Below are 27880 nucleotides of genomic sequence, written 5' to 3' on the forward strand. Positions count from 1 at the left end.
GCAACAGCGCCCAAGACCCGCCCACAAAGTTACTTGCATTTTGCGCTTGATACTTAAAATAGGGCCCTAGAAGTACATTAGTACACATAGATTGTGTGTACCAACACCCGAAATAAAGCGTGGATGCGGCGATGCACACTTTCTACTGTAAATGCTAACATCCATCTTGTTAAACACACAACAATAAATAAGACTCACAACACACAAGAGCACTTCCTGAAGACAAAGAAGCTGATAACGTCTAACGCAGGTGCCCTTTTACAGTCATGCCGGCACAGTGATGTTATATGACTGCCTCGGCCAGTACAATTGGCATGATTTCACACGTGCTTAGACAACGGCGCATGCTGAGGGCATTCCCATAGATTCAACACTATGACGCAGAGTTGAGTTCCCTAGTAAGGGAACTGTGAAAACTCTTTTCAGGACTTTGATTAAAGTTTAAAAGAACAGCATTCATTTGAAATATAAATATTTTGTTATGCATTTGTTTACTATGACTTTTGATCAACTGAATGCGTCCTTGCTAATTCAAGTATTAATTTATTTATTTTAAATCACTAGTGTATAATACAAATTCAAAAATGTGAAATATATTCACAACATTAATGAGTAGTCAATTATTTATTTGGTTTTCATGTTTGGCTTCTAACAGTATGATAAATATTAAGCCACAGTTGTAAGTAGTCAGTAAATTAAGTAATCAAGGTTTAAACCTACAACTTTTAAATTATCAGACCAATACACCACAGCATCCCTATGCTTAGAAATCATTTTAACATATTGAAGGTTTTGTTATTATATGGCATCCCAGTGAAGTTGTGGTACTCACCGGCAGGATGGTAATGGATACCAAAACAACAGTAGCATTCTCCATCATGACGACTGTGGACTCTTTGGCTACATAGTCAGTCCCCTCACTAGCCTGATTGACAGGTGGCAGGTGAAGGGCTGCTTTGGTGGTGTAATAAACTAATACATCCCTTGATGCCCCTTGATCTCTCACAATACTTAGTGTAATATTGCTTGGGTTCTCTGAAGTGAAAGGCATAAAAAGGGAAAAGAAATTACATCAGCGTCTTTCAAGAGCAAATATTTTCAGATTGTAATGAATGGGGCAATTATGTATAAAAACATTGACAAATGAATTCCTCCCCTGAATTCATCTTAACTATTCCAAGTCTAAGTATATGGCTAGAAAATATGTACATGTTTCTTCTCGGTAATTTGGATTACAGGAAATGTTGACTTTAATTTTTAGCGGTACACCACAGCAATGTTAATTGGCTATCTTAACCATTCATACACCGTTCATTATATTATTGTGCAGAAGTTCAAATGAGACAAAGTTAAACACAGAAGAATTACTTTGAGGTTCTGGCGTGATGAAGTACTGGGAATCCAGATGCCAGCCAATGACTCCATAAGGTGAACCATTGGCTTTAATGGTAAGATTTGCTTGGGTACGCTGAGGGTCGATCATGGCTCCTCTGGATGAATCAATTATCCCAATCGTTGTGACCTTGGTCAGGACAATGGTGACTTTTTCTGCTAACTCTGGAATGTCATCCGCTAATACATTCAGTGATATGGTAGCAACAGCCTGGCTCACAGAAAATGTCACCTACATGGAGAACAGATGAAGATGGTGTAAAGAGGTCGGTAATGTTTGTGCTTTATGTTTATTTGATGATATGTTTGAAGTCCCAATTGTGAGGTTTATATAATATTATACCACGGTCTGTTTTCTAATTGGCTAGAAAGTGTGCAATAAAACCATTTAATGCACAGGTAGTTCCAAGTCAATTTAATGACCGTTCTATATTAATGCGCTGTTTTCATTGAAACACACACACACACACACACACACACACACCACTCGCACACAGAGATCAGTGATCGCGCTGCTCACACACAGAAACATTCTTGTCTCAGAGCACAGAACCTTGTTATCAACGCTACCCGCAACTTTTATTAATAAAATAGCTTTGCTGCTGAATTGCTGCGCTATATTTCTCAGCAATGAGGGGGTAACATCACTGGTTTTGAAGTAATTAAACTTACAGTTTCGTTAATACAGAGAGACAGGCACATCTCTAATCTCTCTCTCATTTCTCTCTCATCTCTCTCTCTCTCTCTCTCTCTCGATAATTAATTCAAATGAATGCTATAATTCATTCATTCAAATAAATGTAATATAACGCCTTACTTTATCTCTGTGTCTGATTTAAAGCGGGCAGAATGCTAGATCTAACGAGCCGTGTAACTGATGAAAATGACCATCATTTTTATCCTACTGGTCAAATACTGGGCTGTAAACATCAATAACAGCTTTAACTTGTTGATGCTGCCAAATGACCATGGTATGAGAGGGATAATCCACAGCTAGCTGTGCATTAAAAGATTTGAATGCACTCCACGGTGGTTCTTTGCCTCCATGTTGTGCATTAAAATCATTTAACGCACAGCTAGCCATGGATTATCCCTTACATACTGTACAATTGCATAATTGGTTCTTTAAATAGTATATTGTTTTTAAAAATGGTCACTTGTATATTTCAGTCACAAGTATAACTGCTGAAAATAGCAGCTTATAGTTAAAGCTGTGATTTGGACTAGAATGACAGCCTGTAGTTCAAAATATACCTTTTAAAATATGCAATTGAAACAGAAAACAGAAAACCCATGGTATGCAAGCAGCTCTCACCACTCCTGAAGTGGGAAAAATGTCATCCAGACTACCATAGGCGCTCCAGTGTACTGTTAGTCTGCCAAACCGGCCTCTCCTCCTCTCGATGCTCAGAGAAACAGGGTTATCATCCTCCAGCTCATCCACCTCCCTCATTAAAGAGTTCTATATACAAATAAATGTGTTTATAAATATATATTATACACTCACAAACAGCACAAACAGCACACAAACAGCTTCAGTAAAGGGATAGTTCACACTAAAAGGAAAATTAGCCCATGATTTACTTACCCTGAAGCCTTCCTAGGTGTATATGACATTCTTCTTTCAGACGAATACAATCGGAGTTATATTAAAAAATGTCCTGGCTCTTCCAAGCTTTATAATGGGAGTCAATGGGTATATTTTTTTTGGAAGTCCATCAAAGTGCATCCATCCATGATAAAAGTGCTCGAAACGGCTCTGGTGGGTTAATAAAGGTCTTCTGAAGTGAAGTGATGCATTTATGTAAGAAAAATATCCATATTTAAAACTTTATCGACTAACATAACTAGCTTCCGGCAGACGGCCATACGCAAGTCGACTTTTATCATGGATGGATGCGCTTGATGGACTTCCAAAAAATATACCCATTGACTCCAATTATAAAGCTTGGAAGAGCCAGGACATTTTTTAATATACTGTAACTCCGATTGTATTCGTCTGAAAGAAGAATGTCATATACACCTAGGATGGCTTCATGGTGAGTAGATCATGGGCTAATTTTCATTTTTGGGTGAACAATCCCTTAAGTAACATTTTTAGTCTTTGAAAGATAACAGCTGTGTGAAATGGACACTACTTTACATTTGAAGCATTAAGACAAGACACTTCAGGCAAAAACATTGTTTCATGTTGTTGTTTCAGAGTAGTGGAAAGAAAAACATCCAAAATACACATTTAAGTGTTTATTGTATTGCACTTTAACTATTTGTGTCTGTAGATTACAATTACAATACAAATATTTAAAGGCAGTTTTCTCAAAATGAGTTTTTTCTCCTGCACTGAGCCAAAAATCTCCACTTCAGTAGCACTTACATACACCAAACTTTACAGTTTTATTTCTATAAATTCCAATATTCAGATTTCGGTTTAAAAATAAAATGTATGCAAATTTAATGTATATTTAAGTAGATAATGCCTAATTAGATAATATGCATTTTTAAACATAACATTTCAGAAAACTCGTAATTCAAATTTTTTTTGCAATGTATAATGTAATTATATTCTAATTCACTGGGGAAGTTTTTTTTTTATTTGACCCAATTCACCTGGGGTGTCTTGTCTTGGCTATATTATTGAGGGAAACTTTGGGAGTTACATATTCAGATAACAGCATCGTACACTAAAATTTGATCCTGATACCTGTGCAAAGCCTATAATCCCATAAGCATCATCGTTTGCCGGAATGAACAAGGTCACTTGACCACGAAAGCCAATTTCTGCCCCTCCTTTAGGGTTCTTGAGGCTGACACGGAAATGTTCTTCCTCCTCAGGAACATCATCATCAATTATATTCACTGCTATGTCTAGCTCACCCACCCCTGGCTGGAAAAACAGCTCTCCTGAACTGAGGATAAGAGATGGAAATATCAATGAACATCAGTATTAGAAGGAGCTAGAAAAAGATATGCATTATAACTCAACAAAGAATAATTTTAAATACTGAAATCAAAAAAAGAAAAATCTTTGTTACTATAGTTTACTTAACAGTAGCATACTTGGGGATGAAGTCAGATTGATTGGACACAGATGTCAGCTCATATATGACAGAGTTTGATTCTCCAGTGGCTATGACGAGACTCTTGGTGGAATTGAGAGATGGAACAGGAAGATACAGGAACTCTTGTGCAGATGGAGACTTGAGCACTTCAGCAAACTGCCTCAGATCTGACCTCCATGAGTGCAAGGCTGAACCATTTAGACCCGCAAGCAACAGGTGAGCTAAGAAACAAAGAAGCTGGTTAATCTATTTTCCCAATACTGATGGTTTTGGTTATATATGCATTGTGCAAATGCACTTCCATTCAAAAGTTTGGGTATGTAAGATGTGTTTTAGAAAGAACCCTCTTATGCTCACCAAGGCTGCATTTACTTGATCAAAAATACAGTGAAAACAGTAATATTGTGAAATATCATTACAATTTAAAATAACAGTTTTCTATTTTAATACTCTGTAATTTATTCCTGTGATGGCAAAGCTGAGTTATCAATAGCCATTACGCCAGTCTTAAGTGTCACATGATCATTCTGAAATATTTTTTTTTTATGCTGATTTGGTGCTCAAGACACAAACAAAATGATTGTGCTGTATAATCTTTTGTGGAAACCACTGTGGATTCAAAAAGAAAGTTCATAAGAACAGCATTTCTTTGTAATGGAAATCATATCAGTGTAAAAGTTTTTGCTGTTAATTTTTTTTGGTTTGTATGCTTTAGAAATAAATATAATAATTTCTTTAAAAAAAAAAAAAAAGAATTGTACTTCCCTAAACTTATGAACGGTAGTGTAGATACAAGAAAGAGGATGCAAATATAATGTTACGATAACATAATCGCTTTAAATGCAACAAGTCAAAAAGTTTTAAAAGTTAATGTTTGTAATTCAATTGTATTCAAACATTAACTTTTAAAAGTAATGTTTGAATAGAGCTTACATTAAGTATGTACATTAGTGTTTCAGTCTGATATAGTTGCAGAAATTCAATACATAGAGTTAAGTGTTTAGAACAAATCCCTTACCAGACCCCAAACATGTTTGAGGAATATCAATACAATTCTGCCTTGCAAGCACTATTATTATTACATGTAAATTAAAATACCAATACACTAAGCCATATAATTTCGGTAAATCTTAAATATGGGTAAAAGTATGCTTAATGATAGTGGAAACACACTAAATGCATTATTATTTAAACAGACTGCACTATACTGTCTGGCAACTCACATATTCCCGAAGGAGGGGTAAAGGGGTGGACTGAAAAGAGGCCGGGAAATAGGATGGACTGTGCCTGCTGGAAGAAGCTTTGCTGAGAACCCCACATAAACACTTCACATGTTGGGCTTGGACCTTTTCATGGGGAATAATAAAGACAATGTGAACGTTAGTTACTGACACATGGGAGAAAGCGAAATTAAAGCTCATTTCCAAGATCACACAAACAGTGTCAAAACATCTTCAAATTGAGAATGCTATTAAACTGCAATAGTACTATGATGTATGAGTATGATTATTACCTTCAGTAACGATGAGGAGAAAAGTATCTCCTCCCATCTGAAATGATTCCACTTGCTTGACTCGTGTATTGACTGCTAATGTTTGAGGGTTTTGAAAACTTCCATTATTCCACTGGTAGATGAGACACACCGATGATGTTCTGTTACTGCACACGGCCAGGAGCTGAAGGTTGCTGCTGCCTCGTCTGAAGGGTACGGCTGTGGTAATGTCTTGTAACCCCAGACTTTGATGGAGGGAGAATGATCCTCCAGTCCACACAAAGATCTTAGGACATAAAGGAAATGATCTCAATATTGAATTACTTGCTATTACTATGTTATCTATATCACATGTAGAACTCCAAGTTTCTATTTTATACTGCATGTCGGTTTTAGTTTACCTCACTAGAAGCTATCAAATATTGCTGGAGTTCAGTGGAGAAGTGTTTGACATTGAAACTGCTCACAGTAAGAGTCTGCTCCTACAGAAGGGGACAACATTGAACAATATACAAAAGCACCACATTAGAAAATACAAATCTGGCCGTAGTGAGATAAACCAGTTTACAATTATCACATGATAAGCACAAATGCAGCTATTGTTGATGGCAGCTAAGGAAAATATCAAATCAGCAGCATACTCACTTGAGTAAGGTTGAGGTCTGCCTGGATGCGAAATAAACTGATTGTGGCAGTTAATGACATGGTGCTGTTTGCATGGGAAACTGCCACATAGCTGGAGCCATTTACTGTAAAGCTCACACAAGAGCTGGGATTCTGGATGCTGACAAACTATGAGAAACAGAGTGAGAAAGAGAGAAAAAAAAACATTAATTTTTTTTTTTTACTTATTATTAAATGAACATAAAGGGACAGATTTCCTAAACAGGGCAAATTATCTTGAGAGCGCAATTCCAAAAAAGCGTATAGATGGGAGTGGACAGTTCTGCACGTGATCTACTGATGACACGCAAATTAAAGAACACAGTCAGATCATTTCCATAATAGCCAACGCAATCTACCAGTTAGCGTCTGGTTTAAGACATGCTTTTTTGGGGCGGTAAATAATGGCGCAAACACCGGTTTACTAAACTTTAGTAATTCACCTTGAGTGATTCATTTAAATACTCTCCTCCCATGAATTTTGCGCTTGAAAGGGAATTTCCTACAAATGCATATGTAATAAGGTCAGCCACAAAAATAACTTTTTTTTGTCTTTTTTCTGTCTTTTCAGCGCTAATTTTTCACTGCGTGTCTTCAGTAAATCCTGACAGTAGTTTTTTTTATCAGCAAAAGAGGGTTTGCGCTGGCGCAAACTGTTAGTAAATCTGGCCCTTAAACTAATTAAAATAATATGCTTAAAATTATAGTGAATACAATTTTGTTGTAAGCAATCATCAAAATGCATTTGACCAAGGACCCCCTCGAAAATGAGATGGTGCATCTCAAGGGGTTATCCTTGAAAAATAAAGAAATAAAGAAATAAAGCATTGAATGACCAAAACCAGTGCTTGAAGTGGGCCAGTACACACGAGCACCCCCGATTTCAACTGAGGGGGGACACCACCCCGCAAGCACTTACCATAACTACATTTATAGGACTTTTAACTGAATTCAAAACATACCTCCACAGGCACTAAGACACCCTGCCACTTGTAGAGCACAGCCTGGTTCTGAGCTGGACCTCTGAGCAGCCTCAGAACTAGAGTAGAGTCTTCACTGGGCACTGCACACCAGACTGACGCCAAGCTGTCCCTGATAGACTGATACACAGCCATAAGTGGCTTCTCTCCCCCTACAAATACATTAAACAATCTTTGGTTATACACTTTTTGAGTCCACAGAATTAAACTTACTGGTGCAATTTCTTACTCATTCCAAATGCCGTTCCTGACCGGGTCTCCCATTCCACACTGACAGCTGACTCCAGCCCATTACTGCGAGATATAGTCAAGTACACTGTACCGGTACGCTCCTCCACTGTCATGGTGTCCAGAGTCCTGGAGAACACACACATATGTTTATTTCAATGGTCTGCTTTAGACACTCTACAAACTATAAGTAACTTTGCAACTGCATGTCAACTAACTCTCATTAGACTGTTAGTAGACTGTTAGGTTAGGGTTAGGTGTTAGGGTTTGGGTTAGTTGAATAAGTTGACATGGTGTTGCAAAGTTACTTATATAATCAGTAGAGGGAGGCAGTGGTTAGAGAGTTGGACTTGTAACCCGAAGGTCGCGGGTTCGATTATCAGTACTGGAAGGAAATGCCTGAGGTGCCCTTGAGCAACTTACTAGAATGTCTGTTGGGGACCATCAAAATAAAGTGTTAGCAGATATTAAGCAGACAGTCTACAAATACTCGAATGACTGCTAGTTGACATGTAGTTGTAAAGTTACTTATAGTTAGTAAAATGTCTAAAGTGGACCATTGAAATGGCTGTGACTGTGAATGTACCTATTAAATGATGGTGATATTCTGAACAGCCCCAGAGGAGCCTGGTTCTGCAGTACGGTGATAAAAGTCTGCAGTGAGTCTCCCAGTCGAGCACCTCCACTTGGGTTGGACAGAGTCACTGTGAATGTCTCATTCATCTCTGGTTCGGCATCCAGAACAGCCCAGATCTCTAAAGTCTAGAAAACAAAGATGATACTATTGAGAGCCTCCTCTTTCACAAACCACTGATTCCTTATGAATTCTCTCAACTTAAATAGACTTGTGCTGTAATATGTTCTGTAATATATGCTAGGTTAACTATTTCACAAATTAGGAGAAGAATTTAAAGCTTGAATGTAAAAACATAAAGATCCCATGATATCAATATTTTTGTTTTATGGCTTTTAGTCCATGCCTGCTAGTTTGAAATAATGGATATGCTAGTGAACTCTTAAGTAATAAAATGTGTAATATTGACAGTTTATGTCTTAAAAAAAATAGACCAAAAATATAATAAAATAAAACATTTTTTAAATATATTTTTTTAAATATAAATAAAAAATAATTAAATAAAAACATCTTATAAAACTTAAATAGGAAACTTAAAAAAAAGAAAGAAACCTAAATACTTTGGTCAATTGGCCAGTAAGAGCTTCATATACCTTGAATCTGACTCCATCCTCAAGCACAACAAAGCCAGAGGAAGGTGTGAGATCATCAGTGTACAGGGATCCATTGGCATCAGTGATGGTGAACTGGACCATTACTGTACCAAATGTGCCCTGAGGAGGGTCTCGTATGATGTAGAGGGTGGCCACACTCTCCCCCAGACCTGACACAGAGGTCGGCTCCCTTAACAGGAAGTGCTCACTGTTATTGAAGGATATGATTCCATGACCATCGTCATTGGCCAGAATAGTCACGGTAACTATGGAAACACATGAGATAAAGATTACACAGTACTGCCGAGTCCTGGAAAGTCATGAATGTTTAGTGTCTCCCAGCATAACAGACCTGTAATGTTCTCTCCCAGTTCCAGCCCTGCCGACGGATTTGCTAGAATTAACTGGAATGTCTCATCGCCTTCAGGAATGGTATCATCTAAAATCTGGACTTCTATAAACTTGTGCCGTTCTCCATCCACAAAGTGGATCATCTGTGTAACATACAGTATGTGCTCAATAAATATAAACAACAAATGCTAAATATTTAATGATATTAAAAACAAGAATGAGTGTTTGTGACTTACTGATGGAGTGGCATTGAAATCCAGACCCAACTGAGCCTCTAGATTCTGGGCATAAAAGAACAGGGACACATTTCCATGCGTCCCGGCATCACGGTAGGCAACCAGATTTAACACACCAATTGTCTCATTTACCACGTAGCTTAAGAAAAAAAAATGCATACATTACTGAAACATTTTTACCAAACATTAATGCCTCTGAGATGTAAGGTTGTTCACAAAGGTTGAAAAAAAGTTTAAAGGGAAGTTCATACTCTATGTTTTGCCAGCCAATGATCCCTTGGATTCCATCATTAGCATTGATGCTGATCTCTGCTACAAGGCCCTCAGTATCTGGAAAGAAATGAAATGAATGAATGAATGAATGAATGAATGAATGAATGAATGAATGAATGAATGAATGAATGAATGAATGAATGAATGAATGAATGAATGAATGAATGAATGAATGAATGAATGAATGAATGAATGGGGCAATGAGGAATGGTTTCTCATAAGGCGCACAATCAGGAAAAGCACAAATAAAAACAAGGACATCCGTCACACTATTAATCATTCTCTACTACTACACCAATAGTAATCTACCAATAAAATATATACACTACAGTCATCTACCAATAAAATATATACACTAATAGTCATCTACCAATGCTCTTCACAAATCACTGAGTATAAGCGAGGAGAGTGGGCTGCCTTTGGGATTGCTTAGTGTTCAGACTGCTATGAGTTGTCAAATATGTTGTCAAATTATGTTGGATATATGTTTGTGCTAAATATATAAAAAATGGCACTGAAAATAAGTCAAAAGAAAAAGCACTACAGCATATCAAGCACAGGTGTGGGTATCCATTACCTTTCAATGTATAGTAAATCTCTAGGAAAGGATGTGAGACAAGATTGAAGTTCAAGATGAAAGTACAATTGAAAGAAGAACCTAAAACCTAATTAAATGTGGCACATTCAACAAAGCAAAATGAATAATTACAGAATATAAAACATTATTTAAAAGGTTAAATCAGCTTAATTCTCTTCTTAATCATCTTACTTAGTTTAGGGGCAGTTGGGAGGGTGGTTATGAGGACAGCTGATGTTATATTGACTAAGAAAAACTCTTGCAGCTCAGGGATGTCATCCTGTTGAAAAAAAAAGAAAATAATATGTTTCTTTCTTAATTCAAACATGATTTCTTGGGTTGAATTAATATCTAAAAATCATTCTTCATTAATTAACAATAAAATGTGAAATGTTAAAACTGCAGTCACTATTCCCTTTCACACATTAAACCTGGTAGGTTACTGTAAAATTTCTATAAGATTGACTTTCCTTTTAAATACACAAATGTGCTTTTCCCACACGCAATGGCATTTTGTCTTTTTACCGGTAAGATATCATTCACATATTGAACTAAATTGAATCAACACTGAACTGACTGCAGCTGAATAATGACACTATTGTCTTTTTAAATGGCCATGTTAACACATGATTTGTAAACAGTAATTTACCAGTAATTTACCAGTAAAACTGTATGTGTGAAAGGGGCTAATCTTAAATCAGCAGAATCATACATCTATGATGGTGATGGGGATGGACACAGATGTCTGTCCATCCTGCATGATCACAGAGCTGGAGACGTATCTGAAGTCCTGGCCTGGTTGGGCTAAGGCTCCCCCAGTCTGTCTGAGGTCCTGCAAAGAGCCTTGCACAGTCTCATAGCTTATATTTACAGCACCTGTGGGGGAAAGTAGCATTATTTACATCCCCATACTTCAGGACAACACTGTTTGATTTTTCTAGCGTAACTAACCTGATGCACCAAACTCTCTGTTTATGTAAATCCGGATGGTGGTGTCTTTCTCATCTGTGGTGATTTTTAAGGATGAGGGGGCGATGCTAAGCAAACCAAACGGCTCGTCACTAGCTTCCACGCTCACCACTGCTTCACGACCCTGAGCGCTCAGGGCTGCCATTCCTGTCTTGGTAACCCCTGAGGGAATTATATATGATTATTATATATATATATATATATATATATATAAATAGTGTTCATAATATGTTAAGTGAGATGAGACAAGATAATAAGACAACAGCTAATGCTAACACTATGCTAAAAAAAGATCTCATTTTAACCCCCCACCCCAAACTTTGCTTTGCTTTCTATTAAAATATGTAAACATCCTTAAAACAAGATAATATACCTGACAAGAAAAATATTTATTTAGAAAAATCTTACATGTATAAATGCTAACAGTAAATGTTAGCGGCCTTTGTTAAACATGGTAATGAGATGAACTTGAATGAAAATTTCAAGGAACTCATTCAAGTGCATGTTTCTGATAAATACCTTTGGTTTGTATATTTGATAGGATAACTCTGTACTCCTCTCTTTCTTCTGGTGTGGTATCCTCAAGTAGCTTTAACACTATAGTATTATTTAGCATTCCCTGAAACCAAAAATGAGGTAGAACATTAATCCTCATTGTCCTTGAAGGATTAGGTGTTGTTCAATACTAAACCAATACATGGGCTTGACTGTTTAAAATAAACGTTCAAATGATCTTATCAAACAGCATGTTTTTCTACATTACCTCAGAGAAAAAGAGAGTTCCCAAGGTGTCTGTGAAAGTCATTGAGACTCGAGGGCCTTCAATTCTCCATTCCACTGTGACATTTCCAATAGCAGGAGCTGTTCTCTCCACCAACAGAGACAAGCTCTCACCTGTTGAATACAATGAACATCTAACCTTAGCTATTAACAATTTTATTAGTGTAATAAGTTGGTATTGCATGTTTTTCAACCCTTAACTGATATTTTAGATGTTCATGTTAGCCTGAGATGTGTGGGAGTATACAAGTGAATCTTCCTTGCTGACTACATTAACTATTACTCTAGTTGCAAAGACAACTGTATTTACAAGGATAGAATTCACGAGTCCTGTCATGCATTCATGATGACACAAACCATCTCCCCCAATGTAGCAGCTGTTGCCGATCGCTCTTCACTCATCTCATCAGTAACTATATTACTAGTTACTATGGAGCACATACTGATGCCTAATTATCCATTTACAACATGTTTCAAATGCCTCCACACTTGCACATAACACTAATAGAAGTTAAATAAATTATGTCACTCTTAAACCCACCTCTGTCTTTTGGGAAATTACATAAATAAATATATAATGATGCCTTTTAATCAAGTCTGGTCCGCTTACCTGCGGTGGATTAACAAGAATAAAGGGCTGTTCACACCAAAGATAATAATTGTAAAGCTTTAATTATCATTCTATTATACGAGAACAGCAAATTCCACACTACAGCTATAACGATATCATTGGAAATACTTTCAGAATTATCATTTCCAGCTGATGAATGATTAAAAAAAAATCAATAAATTGACAGCTAATCAGAATTGACCTGACTTTAAAGAGTTTGAGTAACTGCAGCATGCTCTTATAATAAACAGAACGTAATTGTTTGTTAGTGTGGATGCTAATATAGATATACTGTAGTTATAATTCTTGGTCTTAAATATTGGAAGTTAAAGAAAACACTGACCCTCTCTGACGATGACCGATCGTGAGGCTGTGTGGAAACCCACAACCCCTGCTGCATTGTCATTGGCCAGGATGAGGATGGTGACGGTGTCCGAACTGGGAAGGATACGGCTACCACCCTCAGTACTCACTAACCCAATCTGTAAAGTCTCATTGTCTTCAGGTTCCGTGTCATCCGTGATGACAAACTCAAGAGTCTTCTTTACATCACCTTAAAGGAACATACAAGAGGTCATTCCTCTACTGCAAGATTGTTGAAATGAAGAATGGACTTCAGTTAGGCATTACACACTTTTATTTATTTATATTTATGTTTTTATTTGATTTATTGATTTGATTGATGTTTATTTATTTATTTGTTTGACTGATATTTTTGGGTTTATTTGATTTATTCATTCATTCATTCGTTCAAATTGCTCCCCAAACTTTTTAGTGTAACAAGCAGCATAGAAATGCAGATTTCACAGCTACTAGTAAAAAAAACCCTAAAAAAAAACACAGTATTAAGCAGTATTAAGCAACTCGTTTAACCCTGCATTAAAAAGACCAAAGCAGTACTAACCATGAATTACCCTAGCTATATATATATATAGTGTGAATTATTCTGCCAAGGCAAAGTATGACTACTGTGAAACAAAGTTTCAAGTGTAAAAAGCCCAAATATCAAAAGCACATACTGCTAAATTAAATCTTTTGACTTGGCATGGCTATTGTTGTAATGTACATACATCAAAAACAATGTAGACAAGACTTACCCTCAGCAAAGATGAGGGTCTCCCCTGTCCCATTGAAGTCAGCGTTGGGAGTGGCACTGCCACCAACATACTTCCATTCCACTGTAACCTGTCCCATACTGCCTCCTCTCCTCTCAATGACCAGCAGCACTGTAGTTTTGGGTTCCTCCCTCACTTCCAGATACAGCCCATCTTGAGTGGCATTGGGGTTAATGCTGTAGAGCATAAATATTCCAAACGCATCTCCATTCATCCCTATAGTCACCAAAGCTACGTCTGGCTGCTGGATCATTGGCAAGTTCTTGGCAGTTACAGTCATGTTGACCAAGCTAACCTTCAGGATTTTAATCATGAAACTCTCATCCACCTCTGGCAAAGAGTCAGTCAAGATGGTTACAGTGAGGTTAGCGACTCCCGATCTGTCCAGCATGGTGGTGGTCTGAGCCGTCACGGTTATGTAGTCGCTCCCAGCAACAGCTTGTGAGCTAAACAGCGAGGCGGCCGCTGTGGTGTTTTTTATATAGGTGAAGGTTTCTGGGGAAGCACTCAGTTGTCTGGCCCCAGATGTTACCCAGAAGCAACTCGCTCTGGGGGTGTTGATGAAGCTGAAAGCTTGGCAAGCTCGCTCTCTAAGGCAGAACGCTGCGCAGAAATTCAAGACGTTTATGTCTGTGGTGATGTTGATGGGTCTGCGGAGGGCATTAGATGGCGCTCCAGCCAATGGAGAATCATAGTAAACCAGGAAATCTCGGCCTTCCCTTTGAGCATTGCTTACAATATCAATCTCAGACGTGCTGTAAACGATCTCCAGCATGCCAAAATTACCACCACTGCAGTGAAAACACACAAAAAACAACATAATGTAACATCCAAAACTAAATTAGTTTAAAAAAATGGGAAACAAAGGCACATTACCTTCTTCGAACTGTAACGTTAGCCATAGAGATCCCTTCCAGTGGCTCCTGGACGCGGTATACTGCTTGCTCAAAGTACACGGTTCCGTGAGGGTTGTCATTGGCAGGAACAATGATATCAACCTCTTTCTCAGGCCCAATGTTCCCACCATTGCTGGCACTTACAAGCTGAACCTTTATAACCTAAAATAAACAGATTAGTTTTAAGTAATATAGAGATTTCATACATCCTTTTGAAGCTTAAAAAAACAAAACAAGACTTGCCTCTTCAATTTCAGGTACATCATCAGCCAAAACCTCCACTTTCAGTGTCTTTAATGTTTCTCCAGGATCAAACCTGACCTCACCAGACAAAGGTCGGAGATCACCAGTGGCAGGTATCCCATTGACTGTGGCTCTCCACTGGACAACGACAATGCCCATAGTCCCAGCATTCCTCACTATGGGTAGGGAGACCTCAAATGCATTCACTGCTGGCTCCTCAACTGTGATGGGTGCAGCCTGAAAAACTAACAATCAAAAAGATATTACATCTCTTCAATTATGTGTCACCACATCAGCAATATGTAGAACATTTAACATATGTTGCATTTGACAAGCATGCTATTCATAATAAACGAACCAAAAGATCCATATGGATCATCTGAGGGTAGGATGGTAATGATGGCCTGTGTGAGGTCCCCCAGGAGAGCGCCCCCGGTGGTCTGGTTGAGAAGCTCAATTCGGAAAGTCTCTTCCAGCTCAGGCACCACATCGTTGATGATGATTATGGGAACAGGCTTGCTACTCTCTCCCTCAAGCAAAACCACATCAGAGGAGGCCACACTGTAGTCCTCACCTATATATCACAATCAGAAACATATGATATATAAAAAAATATACAGACTACAGACATACTGTATATATATATATATGTATTAGTTTCTGACTTTCTGACTTGAACCCAGAGAGACACCCCCAGGAGGCAAGGTTCATATTAGCTGAAATACATTCTTCATTAAAACTCACCCACTCTAGCGCTCATTGGCACTGCTCTGAACTTGACAGACACATCGGCAAAAATCCCTCCAACACGTGTTACATTGATAATAGGCCCGGTGTAGTACTCGGGCACGCTCACTGCTGAGGAAGACAGTTGTAGCACCCCAAAGGCATCATCGCTGGCCTCTATAATGACCTGAGAAACTGTGGCGTTTCGTGGGCCAAGTTGAGGGGAAAGTGCAACTGGAAAACCAAACAGTTATTCTTAGTACACATCCTGACTTTTTTTTTTATGTAGTATTGCTTTGCGCGTTTCTTATATAATAATTCAAGAAATCTTCCAATTGACTTTTACCTGGTCTGAGTTGCAGCCCTTCAACCAAAGTGACATTGACAAGCTCCAAAAACACAGACTCCGCCCTCTCTGGTTCCTCATCATCAAGTACCCTCAGGGTCACATTTACTTCACTCTGATTAGCTGAGAATATCACCGACTCCACAACAGCCACAAAATCATTCCCTGCACTGGCCCGACCCACTCCTGGTGTGATATATGGAGCTGAATCAGTGTCCCTCAATGTTCGGTATGTCACTCGCACTCTTCCCATTAACCCCTTTCTCCTCTGTATGGACAGGGTGATGACAGCATTTGCTTCTGCCACACGGACTAGCCTGCTGCTGTCAGAGAATACAAAAAGTCCATATGGGTCATCACTGGCCAATACAGTCAGCGTGGCAGTAGTTTCCTTCCCAAGTCGACCATGGGAAACATTAGTGAGGTGGACTCTGAAGCTTTTGTCGAGTTCTGGAGTGTCATCTTGGGAAATCAGTAGGTAGATGCTTCCAACAGTCTGGCCCACATTAAAGGTCACGTTGCCAGATCTATAAACAAGTTCTCCCTCTGAATTAGCATCTGCCTCCCAGTACAAGGTCACATTGGACAGAGCGCCAAAGGTACGAATCACCTGTGAAAAACAACTCATATTAAACATTAACATTTCTCTCATTTGTACTAATGGTTTTCATGTTGGTTTCATGTAGATTTCATGTTTTATTTCATGTAGATTTCATGTTTTATTTATTTTTTTAAAGACACTAAAAATGATTTATATTTCAAATTAATGCTGTTCTATATGCTGAAAAAAAAAAAAAACTTTAAGAATCTTGGAAAAAAAATTATCATGGTGTCCACAAAAGTATCAAGCAGCACAACTCCTTTCAATATTGATAATAAAAGTTGCTGTGCTTGCGTCACTCCCTTACCCCTCCTACCAATTCCTATGGCCACTTGGCCAGTGCAAACGCAAACAGCAAACCCGAGATTGGGGAGAGTAGTTCATATAACTGTTTAGAAGTGGACAGTTCCTATAACTAAGTTCCTGTAACTACTTGGTCGGAAAGCGTCTATAGATACATGTTTCTTGAGCACAAAATCAGCATATTATAATTATTTCTGAAGATTCAATGTGACACTGAAGACTGGAGTAATGATGCTGAATATTCAGCTTTATCACAGGAATAAACTGCATTTTATAATACAGTTATTTTAAATTGTAATATTATTTCACAATATTATTGTTATTACTATATTTACTATATATCTGCATGTTTATTGCACCACGTGACTTGTTTAGTTTATTGCAGTGAAACAGATTATTTAAAATATTTTATAGAGATATAACATGCAAAAACAAGCATAATTATATAAAAACATACACTGCCGTTCAGAAGTTTGGTATCGTAAGATTTTTTTTAATGTTTTTAATGTTCTCTAATGCTCACCAAGGCTGCATTCATTTGATTAAAAAAAAAAAGATATTGTGAAATATTATTAAAATTCTAAATATCTGTTTTCTATTTGAATATATTATAAAATGTGATTTATTCCTATGATCAAAGCTGATTTTTTGTATCATACTCCAGTCTTCAAAGTCAAATGATCCTTCAGAAATAATTCTAATATGCTGATTTGCTGCACAATAAACATGTATTATTATTATTAATGTTGAAAACAGTTGTGTACATTTCAGGATTCTTAGATGAATAGAAAGTAAAACAACAGCATTTTTTAGAAATATAAATATTTTGTAACATTATACACTAGCGATCAAAAGTTTGGGGTCAGTACAATTTATTTTTTATTTTTTTTAGGGGGAAAGAAAATAATGTTTATTCAGCAAGGATGCATTAAATTTATCAAAAATGACAGTAAAGACATGATGTTATGATGTTGTTACAAAAGATTATATTTCAAATAAATGCTGTTCCTTTGAACCTTCTATTCATCAAAGAGTCCTTAAAAAAACTTTTCAACATTGATAATAATCATAAATATTTCTTAAGCATCAAATCAGCATATTAGAATGATGAAGGATCATGTGACACTGAAGACTAAAGTAATGATGCTGAAAATTCAGCTTTACCATCACAGGAATAAATTACATTTTAAAGTATTCAAATAGAAAACAGTTTTTAAATTGTAATAATATTTCACTATATTACTGTTTTTACTTAATTTTGTATCAAATAAATGCAGCCTTGGTGAGAAGAAGAGACTTCTTTAAAACACATTAAAATATCTCACCGATCCCAAACTTTTGAACGGCATTGTATATGTGCATTTTTACACATTTTTGAAAAAAATTATTAGATGAGAGACAATGGATAATAACACGTTTAATAACTAGGACAGACCTGCAGCACTACAGTGCTCCTGCCCTCCTCAGGCTCTGTGCCGTTCACAGTCAGAGAGTCAGCACTAAACTGGAAGATGCCATGAGCCTCATCAGAGGCAGCGATGGTCACGATGATACGAGCAGCAGCACCCAGGTTAGCTTCAGAGCAAAAAAGAATATTATCATTATACAAATCATGATATAAAAGAAAATGAAAACTCTTCACCTATTATACTACTACTTTTAGACACTTTCTAAAGAAGGGCACCAAGATGCGTGACAGAGGTGAACCTTGACATTTTCAAAACATAATATATACTGGGCTTCCTTAAACATGAAGGCTATTTGCTTTTCCCACGTCTCTACTGGTATTGCTCACAGGCCTTAGCACTATGTAAACAGCTTGGCAGAAATCAGGGTCAACAATCCAGAGTCTAAGGGATTTGACCGTTATGGGCAGCTCTTAAACTTTACAACTTTTAATCTAGGACTTACAAAATAAAGCTTGTGTAAGGGGTGACCTTAATTACACAATAAATCAACAAAAGAAAGAAAAACAAAAAGCACAGTAAGCAGTGAATTAGCATTGGTTAAAAGAAGTTCTGTTGAAAAGCTCTGCCAAGGCCCAAAGGACAGATAATGGGGCATGTAGTGCCTCTGAAATGCCAAAGCAGCAGCTATTCAATAGTTCGGAAATAATAAAAAAACAAACAAAACCTCTTTTGCACGACCTGAAGGGAACTTTGACAATATTAAGAGGCACTTTAGATTGAAAGTCAAGCTGATATTTCAGATTTTCTCACAGGATCCAATCTGGTATTTCAACAAATAATGGGAATGAGGGAAGAGCAAACACTGAAACAAACACGCAAATGCATGCAGACTAAGAATCTTACCATAATGATAGAGAAAGGATGGAAGAAAGAGATCAGTGTCACTCTCGCCACTTCCACTGCCTTCGCTTGCAAAAAATGGATCAACTAAAAGAGCACACAGGAGCCAGACAGGAGCACACAGGATTCATTCCAGAGATAACAGGAATCACACATAGTACATATTGAAATCAAACAGAATGTTCCATAATCATGCCCAAACAGCATGAATGGAGCCCACAGGAGACATGCATGCGGAGAGAGGGAAGAAAAATCATGAAGGTAAAAGAGAGGACACAGAATCATTCTGAAAAGCAAGTTTTCTTACCTCCTCCATTTGGATTGTAGAGCTCCACTCTGAAGACTTTGTCCAACTCTGGCACCAAGTTGTCTATAATAGTCACATTGATGTACTTAAATCTCTCGCCAGGCAAGAAGTCTAGAAATCCCTCTGTGTCCTGTCAGAAGATGGAAAGGAATTGTGCCATTTTAATATACAAAGGAATTTCAGAAGGCAATCTTGTTAACGAAAAATGACTCTCTTTTTGTTGGACTGTATAAGAGAGCAAAGACTAACAACGTACACACAATTGTTCAAAAGTTTGGGGTTGGTAAGATTCTCTATTGTCTTTAAGAGGTCTTTTAATCTCACCAAGGCAGCATTTATTTGATCAAAAATACAGTAATAGTGTGAAAAAGTATTACAATTTAAAATAACTGTTTTTTAATAACTTTCTTCATTTGACATGATGATCACGTCTTATTATTATCAATGTTCAAAAAACTTAGCTTGAGGAAACCTTGATGTATTTTCATGTTCAAGATTCTCTGACTAATAGAAAGTTCAAAAGAGCAGCATTGCTTTGAAACAGATTTTGTTTTTCATTACTAATGTCTTTACTGTCACTTTTGATTTGATGCATTCTTGCTGAAGAAAAGTATGAACTTAAAGATGTTTAACAGATGTTGATACCTCATAGTCCTCTGAACCAGCAGCTGTGAATGGAGACGTACGATAGCCCACCATCACCCTTCCCAGCAGCCCTTGTGCTCTGGCCACCAGCAGACTGACCACACCAGCCTCCTCTTGAACAGTCACATGCGCCTCCTCCAGTGAGGGTCTGATCATGCCCACGGGCACTGGGGTAGTTTGAAACTGAAGCAGGCCTGAAATTATATTAATAAGCAGTCATGTATAATGTGTGGCTGTATAAACTAAATAATTAAGCTATATGGTAAATATGCTGGTAACACCCCTGGTTAATGGCACCCCTGGTAAATATGATCAAAAATGGCTGTAAAAAATAAATCTGCATTGTTTATCTTTTTGATCTTTCATTCAAAAAATTGGCAAAAAATGTAACCTTTCATTGAAAATAATTGAAAGTGGGGGGGAAATCATAATATGAAATAAATGTTTTTCTCCAAAACACGTTGGCCACAATTATTGATACCCCTAGAATTATTTATGAGTAAAATATCTCTGAAGTATATTCCCATTAATATTTACCCACACCAGGGTGACTAGGAACATGAAATTGTCTAGCTATGACTTGTTTCACAGGAGTTTAAATATGAGGAAACGCAAAGGCCAAATTCCTTTAATCATCCATCACAATGAGTAAAACCAAAGAATATAGTTCTGATGTGCATCAAAAGATTGTTGAGCATCACAAAATAGAAAGTGGCTGTAAGAATTGAAAAGAATTGAAAATCCCCATTTTGACCATCAGGGCAATAATTAAGAAGTTCCAATCAACTAAATATTTTACGAGTCTGCCAGGAAGAGGACGTGTGTCTATATTGTCTTAATGCACGGTGAGGAGGAAAGATTGAGTGGCCAAAGACTCTCCAAGGAACACAGATGGAGAATTGCAGAGATAAGTTAGGTTATTACTTTTTTTTTTTTTTTTATTTACCATATGGATGATCGCTGGCTTTGACAGTAATATTATTGATGGAATTTCTTGGGTCAATGCTGGCTCCACTGGTGGGAGTTGAACCTGGTTTTCCATCACCTGATTCAGCTGACACCAGCCTAACCCGGAAGTGCTCATCGACCTCAGGCAGGTCATCATTTAGAACCAGCAGGTTTAAAACCTGTGAGACACGAGACATCATATATGAAGACAATTATGACTGAGACTTTGCTATTAGTCAATGCATTTACACCGTCAGTTTAACAAACGTAGCTAAAACCACCACTAGGTGGAGCCATCTTAACAATTTTGCTCAACATCTACTCTCAGATCTGCAGAAAGCTGGAGCGCTGCAGGTGCAAGATAATTTCCAAATGAAAAATAAACTGCATTGATTAACATAAAAAACATTTTTGCTTTCAATTTCCAATTTTGATAATGATGATATTTTTCATTTTGAATACATAGTTACTGGTGGTTAATGTATTTATGTATTTCAATTTATTTCATACACAATTGTCATTTGAACAGATGCAGCCCATGTATTGCACATGTATAATACTATTACACTGTTAATTAGTGGTCCTGTGGTCATTAATAATAACTGCTTGACAGGTCAATCCTCTTACCTCAGAGCGCTGGCCCGGCAGGAAATGGATGGAGCCTGAAACATTGGCAAAGTCGGAGGTATTTGACGAGTCTGCGAGAGAATCAACCTGAGTGACGGTGTAGCTTACATAGACGTGGTCCAGAGAACCACGTGTGCGCTCCACTACACAGGAGATCGTAGAGCCCTCCTCAGATATCTGATAAAGAAAGGATAAAGGTCATCGTAAGCCAAGTGTAGCAGAACAAAATGAACTCCAGGACCTTTTAACAGAATTATTTTAACCATTCAGAATTGAATTAGTTGTTGTTAGGTTGAAAGGTTATAAACTCGGACTGAGAAACAGATGCAGTTTTGACAGGATAAAATGTGAATTATGTGCAACTTTAAGTAACATGATCATTAAACACTGTACAAGAATTTACATTTCACTTAAGTCGCTAAATGTTCGGATTCCTTTTTCTGCTTGGTCATGTTTCTATTTGTTGAGCGCATAAGAGAAAGCACATGCTACTATGTCTCTTCTGTCACAAGTTGACAGGTATTTCTCTGAAGGAATTCACTGACCATCTGTCTTATTAATCGAACAAGCCATTGGAGATGCCATGCATCCAATCTCCTTGAAGAGAAGAATGCACACGCCATCCATCCAGGCGTGAAGATAAATTAAATATACATGAAGACATGGTCTCACAACTAGGGGTCATGTTGCATGCTTTCGGAGGGGAGGTAAACCAAACACTGACAAAGAAGCAACTTGGGTACTTAATCAAATAATACATTCATTAGACCTTAATTGTCCTGGTCAGAAGGCTGTCTGTTTAGCCACATTACAGATTTCTCATTGAGTGCCATTGTTGTGTGTGTGTGTGCGTGTGTGTGTGTGTGTGTGTGTGTGTGTGTGTGTGTGTGTGTGTGTGTGTGTGTGTACCTAGTTAACTATATTTTGGGGACAAATTTGTACCCAGAAGTGACCAAAACCTGACAAAATCTCCAAAAATCTCCACGTCTTTAGGGACGTCCTCATTTATAAATCTGGTATAAAAATAAAGTAATTAAAGTTTTTTTTTTTTTTTTTTTTTTAAAGCAGAAAGTTTTGTGTGATTTGTAGGTTAAAGAGTAAGGTTAGTGTAAGGGGATATAATATACAGTTTGTACAGTATAAAAACCTTTACGTCTATGGAATGTCCCCATTTAGATAGCTAAAGCAAGTAAATGTGTGTTTGTGTGTGTGTGTGTGTGTGTGTGTGTGTGTGTGTGTGTGTGTGTGTGTGTGTGTGTGTGTGTGTGTAGATACAGATACTGTGTAGACAGTGCAGTTGTACCAGTCATTTCATGCTGGTATTGTTCACTCACTTAAAGGAGAACTCCGGTCAATTTTAACATTGAGCTCATTTTTTTGTAAATTTGGAGTGCTGTCAGTACAGAGAACAACGACAAAAATCGGCGTTGCCTACACCGTGTTATCCTCTTTTTAAAATTTGCACCCTGTTGACCTGTATTTTCTTCCTGTTTTCGGGCGAAGTCCGAAGTAGTCGATTGTCGAGTTCACTCGCGTGATAACCTATGCGTGTGAACTCGACAATCGACTACTGTGGACTTCGACCGAAAACAGGATGTAAATACAGGTATTTGCGCTGGCTGAATTAACATCATTTTTATTCATATCTTTCACATCTACTGCAGTCAGATTCACCCGTGTTAACTCTAAAGGAATCACTCACATGGCTGGGCACTTGTAATGACACATCAAGGATGTTAAGAAGCTAAAAGCAGGTTTAAAACTTGCCCCATTGAAGTCAACAGGGTGCAAATTTTAAAAAGAGGATAACATGGTGTAGGCAACGCCGATTTTTGTCGTTGTTCTCTGTACTGACAGCACTCCAAATTTACAAAAAAATGTTGTATTGCATAGTGACCATAAATGATTTGGATAATGATATGTGAAAGATTTTTGTTTTTTTGTTTTTGCACCTACATCTGGTATACAGGAACCGGTAAAGCCGAAAAGTCCGTTGGCATTATCACTCTTCATGACTCTGAGAATGGCGCTAGGTCTGGGCATTGGCAGACGGGCTCCACCTTGAACAGCCACCAGCTGTAGGTAGAAAACCTCCTCACCCTCCTCTTCTTGATCGTCCCGTACTTGGACTAAAAACGACTTCAGTTTCTCCTCCTGTCTGTATGTCAGGTACCCTGACACGTTGTGGAGGTCGGTCTTGGCTGGTTGGTTGTGTAGCTCGTGAATCTCAGAGCGGTTGAGCCAGCTGGAGTACAGCCGGAGGTCTTGTAGAAGACCAGTGAAGCGCTGTTCACCATCTGGGTTGGAACCGATCCTAATAGGTGCAGCATCTGTACGGAGGAAGTTAAAAGTAAGGAGTTAGGATGGGTGGTGTGGCTTTGTGGGTAAAGATCTGGGCTTGCAACCACAATGGTATGTTTAAACCCCAGAAGATATTGTGCTTGAATGTTACCCCAGGTTGCTCCAGGTGTGTGGATTTCCGAAGATAACGTGAGAGGTGCTTGTCACAGACTACGATGCTAAATGGCAGTAGGTGGTTGACGTTAATATGTGGTAGCTAAGGTGTTCTGAGTGCTTTTCTAGGTAACTGCTTACAGGACAAAGTCAAAAAAGCTTGGTCCCTAAATATGGCTCAGGTTTCTACTTTAAAGGGGTCATGAACTGGCTTTTTTATATTTTTTATATTGTTGTCTGAGGTCAACTTATGACGTTCGCTTGGTTTTTACATTCAAAAACATCAAAATGAATAAGTAATAGGCTATTTTCTACCCTGGTTAGCTAGCTCCTGAAACGCTCGGTTTTTATGGGCGTGCCGCATTGAGGACTTGGAAGTAAACGCCCACTGCTATGATTGGATTACAGTTTTGCATATTATAATGAGTTTCATGTAATGCGCGAATCGATGGGCGGGGCTAAACAGGCAGTGTTGAAGTAGGCGTTGATCTTCTCCTGCGGAGGCGGGGTTTGATACCCTTTGACGTCATAGATCCCCACTTTAAAAAACCTGTCGTTCGCTGTGCCTGGTGTCAATAAAAGCTTTTATTGGACTAACAAGGAAGTTTTCAGTTCTGAAACTTACAGGATATTTTTATAGTATGATGACCTCTTATATGTCAAAAGCTCAAGGAAAATTTGATTTCTCAGTTCATCACCCCTTTAATGTAAGTGTAACAAGCTTTAGGTTTCATTCAAGAAAGAAAGAACAAGCTTTCTAATACCACAGTATGAAATAATAAAATTAATAAAATTAAATAAAATATTTAGATTATTATAGTCCTTAGTTTGTGCTTCTCTCTGACCATGGGTGTTCTGAGCTGTCGGTGGTGGGTGTGACCATGGGTGTTTATATGCAACCGTAGAGTGTTTGGCATAGTTTGGTTGCTTTTATTGTAAGTCTATGGGACTTTTTCTTTTCTTATTTCACCAATGAAAATCATGTTGCATCATAAATTCACATAATCTATCCTGCAGACTTCAAAAAGTACATGCAGACATAATACAAACCTAAGAAACAGCAGTGTATTCAAGCAAGCACAGTCTCTGACCCAGCTAATAAAACATAGTGAAATGTCTTTATAGAAATACAATGTGGCAACATATTTGTGTCCCTTCCAATCACCATTGACATAGCATTCTTATTGGGCCGGTGCAGGTGAAAAAGAGGAGAACTTTCTATGAAGTGACAGCAGTGAAATTGGAATAAAAAGGGTAGAGTTCATCCTCATTGGTTACACCAGCTTCAAGCAGTAACCTCCTGACCACCAGAGAGACATTCAAATGCACACAACTGTACAAATTGAGGAAATACGCTTCATGGAGCCCAAACAAGAACATTGAACAAAGGCCGTAATCACCAGTTAAGCTAACAATCCGAGACGATCTCAGATATCCTTGCAGTTTATGTGTACATTCACTTGACTGACAATGGCATAAGAGACGTCAAGAAAGTCTTAGTGGGGGCTCTTATGTTTTCAGTTAGAGAGAGTATGCCGGCTGCTTTCATGTGCTGTTAACAATGTCCAGAAGTGGCCCAGTGTTCATTCAAGCATATCTTCCTGTGAAACACTAGACAATGGCACAGGGCTCTCACAACAGGCTCTTACCAGATATGGGCCAGAAGAATGGATGAGGAACCACATCTTATTGCTTGACCAACACAAGGATTAGGAATTTCTCTTTAAGGGGAACTTAAGTAAATATGGCACAGGTGGTTTCCGAATTTGTAATGCAGTTGTTTCCACTGAATTTATTTCAGCATCCCAAACTTTCTCCATGTTTCTAAGTAAGACTTTGATGAAAATTATGTGAAATTATGAAAATGATTTTAATGAAGATATGAAATAAAGGGTAGCATCAGTAGAATACCCAAACAGGTATATTATCTACTTCATATATATTTAATAATAAACAAATTCCTTATTTATTAATTTGTTAGAATCGATAAATATGTTATTTAATCAATACAATTCGTAATAATAATAATTATAATAATGTTTACGTATTTTATATACACAATCTATAAAATAAATTAAAAATAAAACAAAAATCAAAGTTGAAAAATGTGGTCCCTAAATATCGCTTTAGGTTCCTCCTTTAGTGCAAGTCTTTAAAATATATTTTGAAAATTATTAGGGACAAATGACAACATGTGCAGTCCAAACTTACTCAGATTTGAAAAAAAAAAAATATATATACAAATTTTACTCACCATTTATAATGGCTTCTCCTTTTAGACTCTTAATCCCCCCAGGGATTGGGCTCCCATCCAGATAAAACTCAATGATTCCATCTTCCACAGCAATGATGACATGAACCCATGTATTATCCTCTACAAATTTAGTTGCAGTAGCTCGGGCAACCTGTGTGATGTTAGATCCTATGGTTGTGTAATGAAGCATAACAGTAACGTGGGACTCATTGGTCTGGACCTGAACTCCATAATAGATAGTTCCATTCCCGTTGCCTTTAGAAACAATAAACCCATCTGTATTGGGCTTGGGCATCAGCCAGACTGACAGAGTGAAGTTAGCCAGGTTCTGTGGAACCTGCAGATGGGTTTCTGGACTGATGGACCCATAAGCTCCAGGAAGTCCGGAGAAGAAGAATGCATCGGTGCCTGCATGGCGTCTCCTGGCATGTGGTTGTAGCTCAACAGCCTGTGGAAATGAGGCCATCAATATCAGGTCTTCCATGGGCGGCAGACCATGTGGGAAAGCTCCTGACAGGATTTCCCAGGCCACACGCACATCTCCGAAGGTGCCTTGCTGTCGAAGTATGGTGAAGGACGTGACATCCAACATGTCATTGACTGATAAGACGTCCTCTGCTACCTCACGCTCCAGACTCTCAGGGGCAATAACGAAAACTCCAAATGGGTCGTCATTGAAGGGAATGAGAACGGATGCCTTGAGGTCTTTCTTTGCCAGTTTTCCGCCTTCACCTGGATAGCCACCTACAGACAACATTGTTTGATGTTGGTCACCAGCATTGGGTATATTTTGCATGCTGGAACCAGAGGTCACGTTAGACTTCCGCATTGACCGGCATTTTGACAGATAGGGTCGTAAAAATTCTGTCATAATCTATTATTACCCATCATTTTAATTTTCATATTTTAATGATAATAAGCCATTTAATATATGGCAATAAATGCCGGAAGGCTTCCAGATTTTTCCATCACTGCTAGAAAAATTCTGTCAATGACGGAAAATTTTCGGTTAACGCGACCTCTGGCTGGAACCAGAATGGGATGCTGGTTGCTGGTTTTCTGGTCACACCAGCTAGGCTACACTAGCTCAGTTTCCCTTTAGAATAGCATGACTTTGCTGGTCCACCAGCAAGACCAGCACTATACCAGCATAAACCAGCCTGGACCAACATGGAATCCACGCTAGTTTATGATGGAGTTTCCAGCAGGGATGAAACTGTGTAATAGCATTTGATTGGACAAAAATATGTGTAGTGTAGGATGTCATCA

The 27880-nt window shown here is 38.0% G+C and overlaps 1 protein-coding gene across 1 annotated transcript in view; it reads right to left on the minus strand.

Moving 5' to 3' along the window:
- adgrv1 (adhesion G protein-coupled receptor V1) overlaps window positions 1-27880 on the minus strand; it is a 159709-nt gene that overhangs the window by 89619 nt on the left and 42210 nt on the right. Inside the window, exons 20-55 of the mRNA XM_079872944.1 lie at window positions 26612-27355; window positions 23860-24233; window positions 21904-22080; window positions 21275-21455; window positions 20329-20522; window positions 19684-19813; window positions 19380-19463; window positions 18503-18642; window positions 16164-16773; window positions 15836-16051; window positions 15450-15665; window positions 15092-15336; window positions 14829-15010; window positions 13935-14743; window positions 13181-13390; window positions 12211-12341; window positions 11967-12066; window positions 11430-11609; window positions 11191-11354; window positions 10671-10758; window positions 9880-9958; window positions 9629-9767; window positions 9394-9535; window positions 9042-9307; window positions 8401-8576; window positions 7816-7943; window positions 7569-7738; window positions 6589-6735; window positions 6345-6425; window positions 5965-6229; window positions 5675-5797; window positions 4450-4672; window positions 4094-4298; window positions 2708-2854; window positions 1369-1624; window positions 833-1035 (exon numbers count right to left, since the gene is read on the minus strand). Coding sequence (XP_079729070.1) covers window positions 833-1035; window positions 1369-1624; window positions 2708-2854; window positions 4094-4298; window positions 4450-4672; window positions 5675-5797; window positions 5965-6229; window positions 6345-6425; window positions 6589-6735; window positions 7569-7738; window positions 7816-7943; window positions 8401-8576; window positions 9042-9307; window positions 9394-9535; window positions 9629-9767; window positions 9880-9958; window positions 10671-10758; window positions 11191-11354; window positions 11430-11609; window positions 11967-12066; window positions 12211-12341; window positions 13181-13390; window positions 13935-14743; window positions 14829-15010; window positions 15092-15336; window positions 15450-15665; window positions 15836-16051; window positions 16164-16773; window positions 18503-18642; window positions 19380-19463; window positions 19684-19813; window positions 20329-20522; window positions 21275-21455; window positions 21904-22080; window positions 23860-24233; window positions 26612-27355 — 7925 coding nt within the window. The remainder of the gene's footprint in view (window positions 1-832; window positions 1036-1368; window positions 1625-2707; window positions 2855-4093; window positions 4299-4449; window positions 4673-5674; window positions 5798-5964; window positions 6230-6344; window positions 6426-6588; window positions 6736-7568; window positions 7739-7815; window positions 7944-8400; window positions 8577-9041; window positions 9308-9393; window positions 9536-9628; window positions 9768-9879; window positions 9959-10670; window positions 10759-11190; window positions 11355-11429; window positions 11610-11966; window positions 12067-12210; window positions 12342-13180; window positions 13391-13934; window positions 14744-14828; window positions 15011-15091; window positions 15337-15449; window positions 15666-15835; window positions 16052-16163; window positions 16774-18502; window positions 18643-19379; window positions 19464-19683; window positions 19814-20328; window positions 20523-21274; window positions 21456-21903; window positions 22081-23859; window positions 24234-26611; window positions 27356-27880) is intronic.

The sequence above is a fragment of the Squalius cephalus genome (genome assembly GCF_949319135.1).
Source record: "Squalius cephalus genome assembly, chromosome: 5".
NCBI classification, from domain to species: domain Eukaryota; kingdom Metazoa; phylum Chordata; class Actinopteri; order Cypriniformes; family Leuciscidae; genus Squalius; species Squalius cephalus.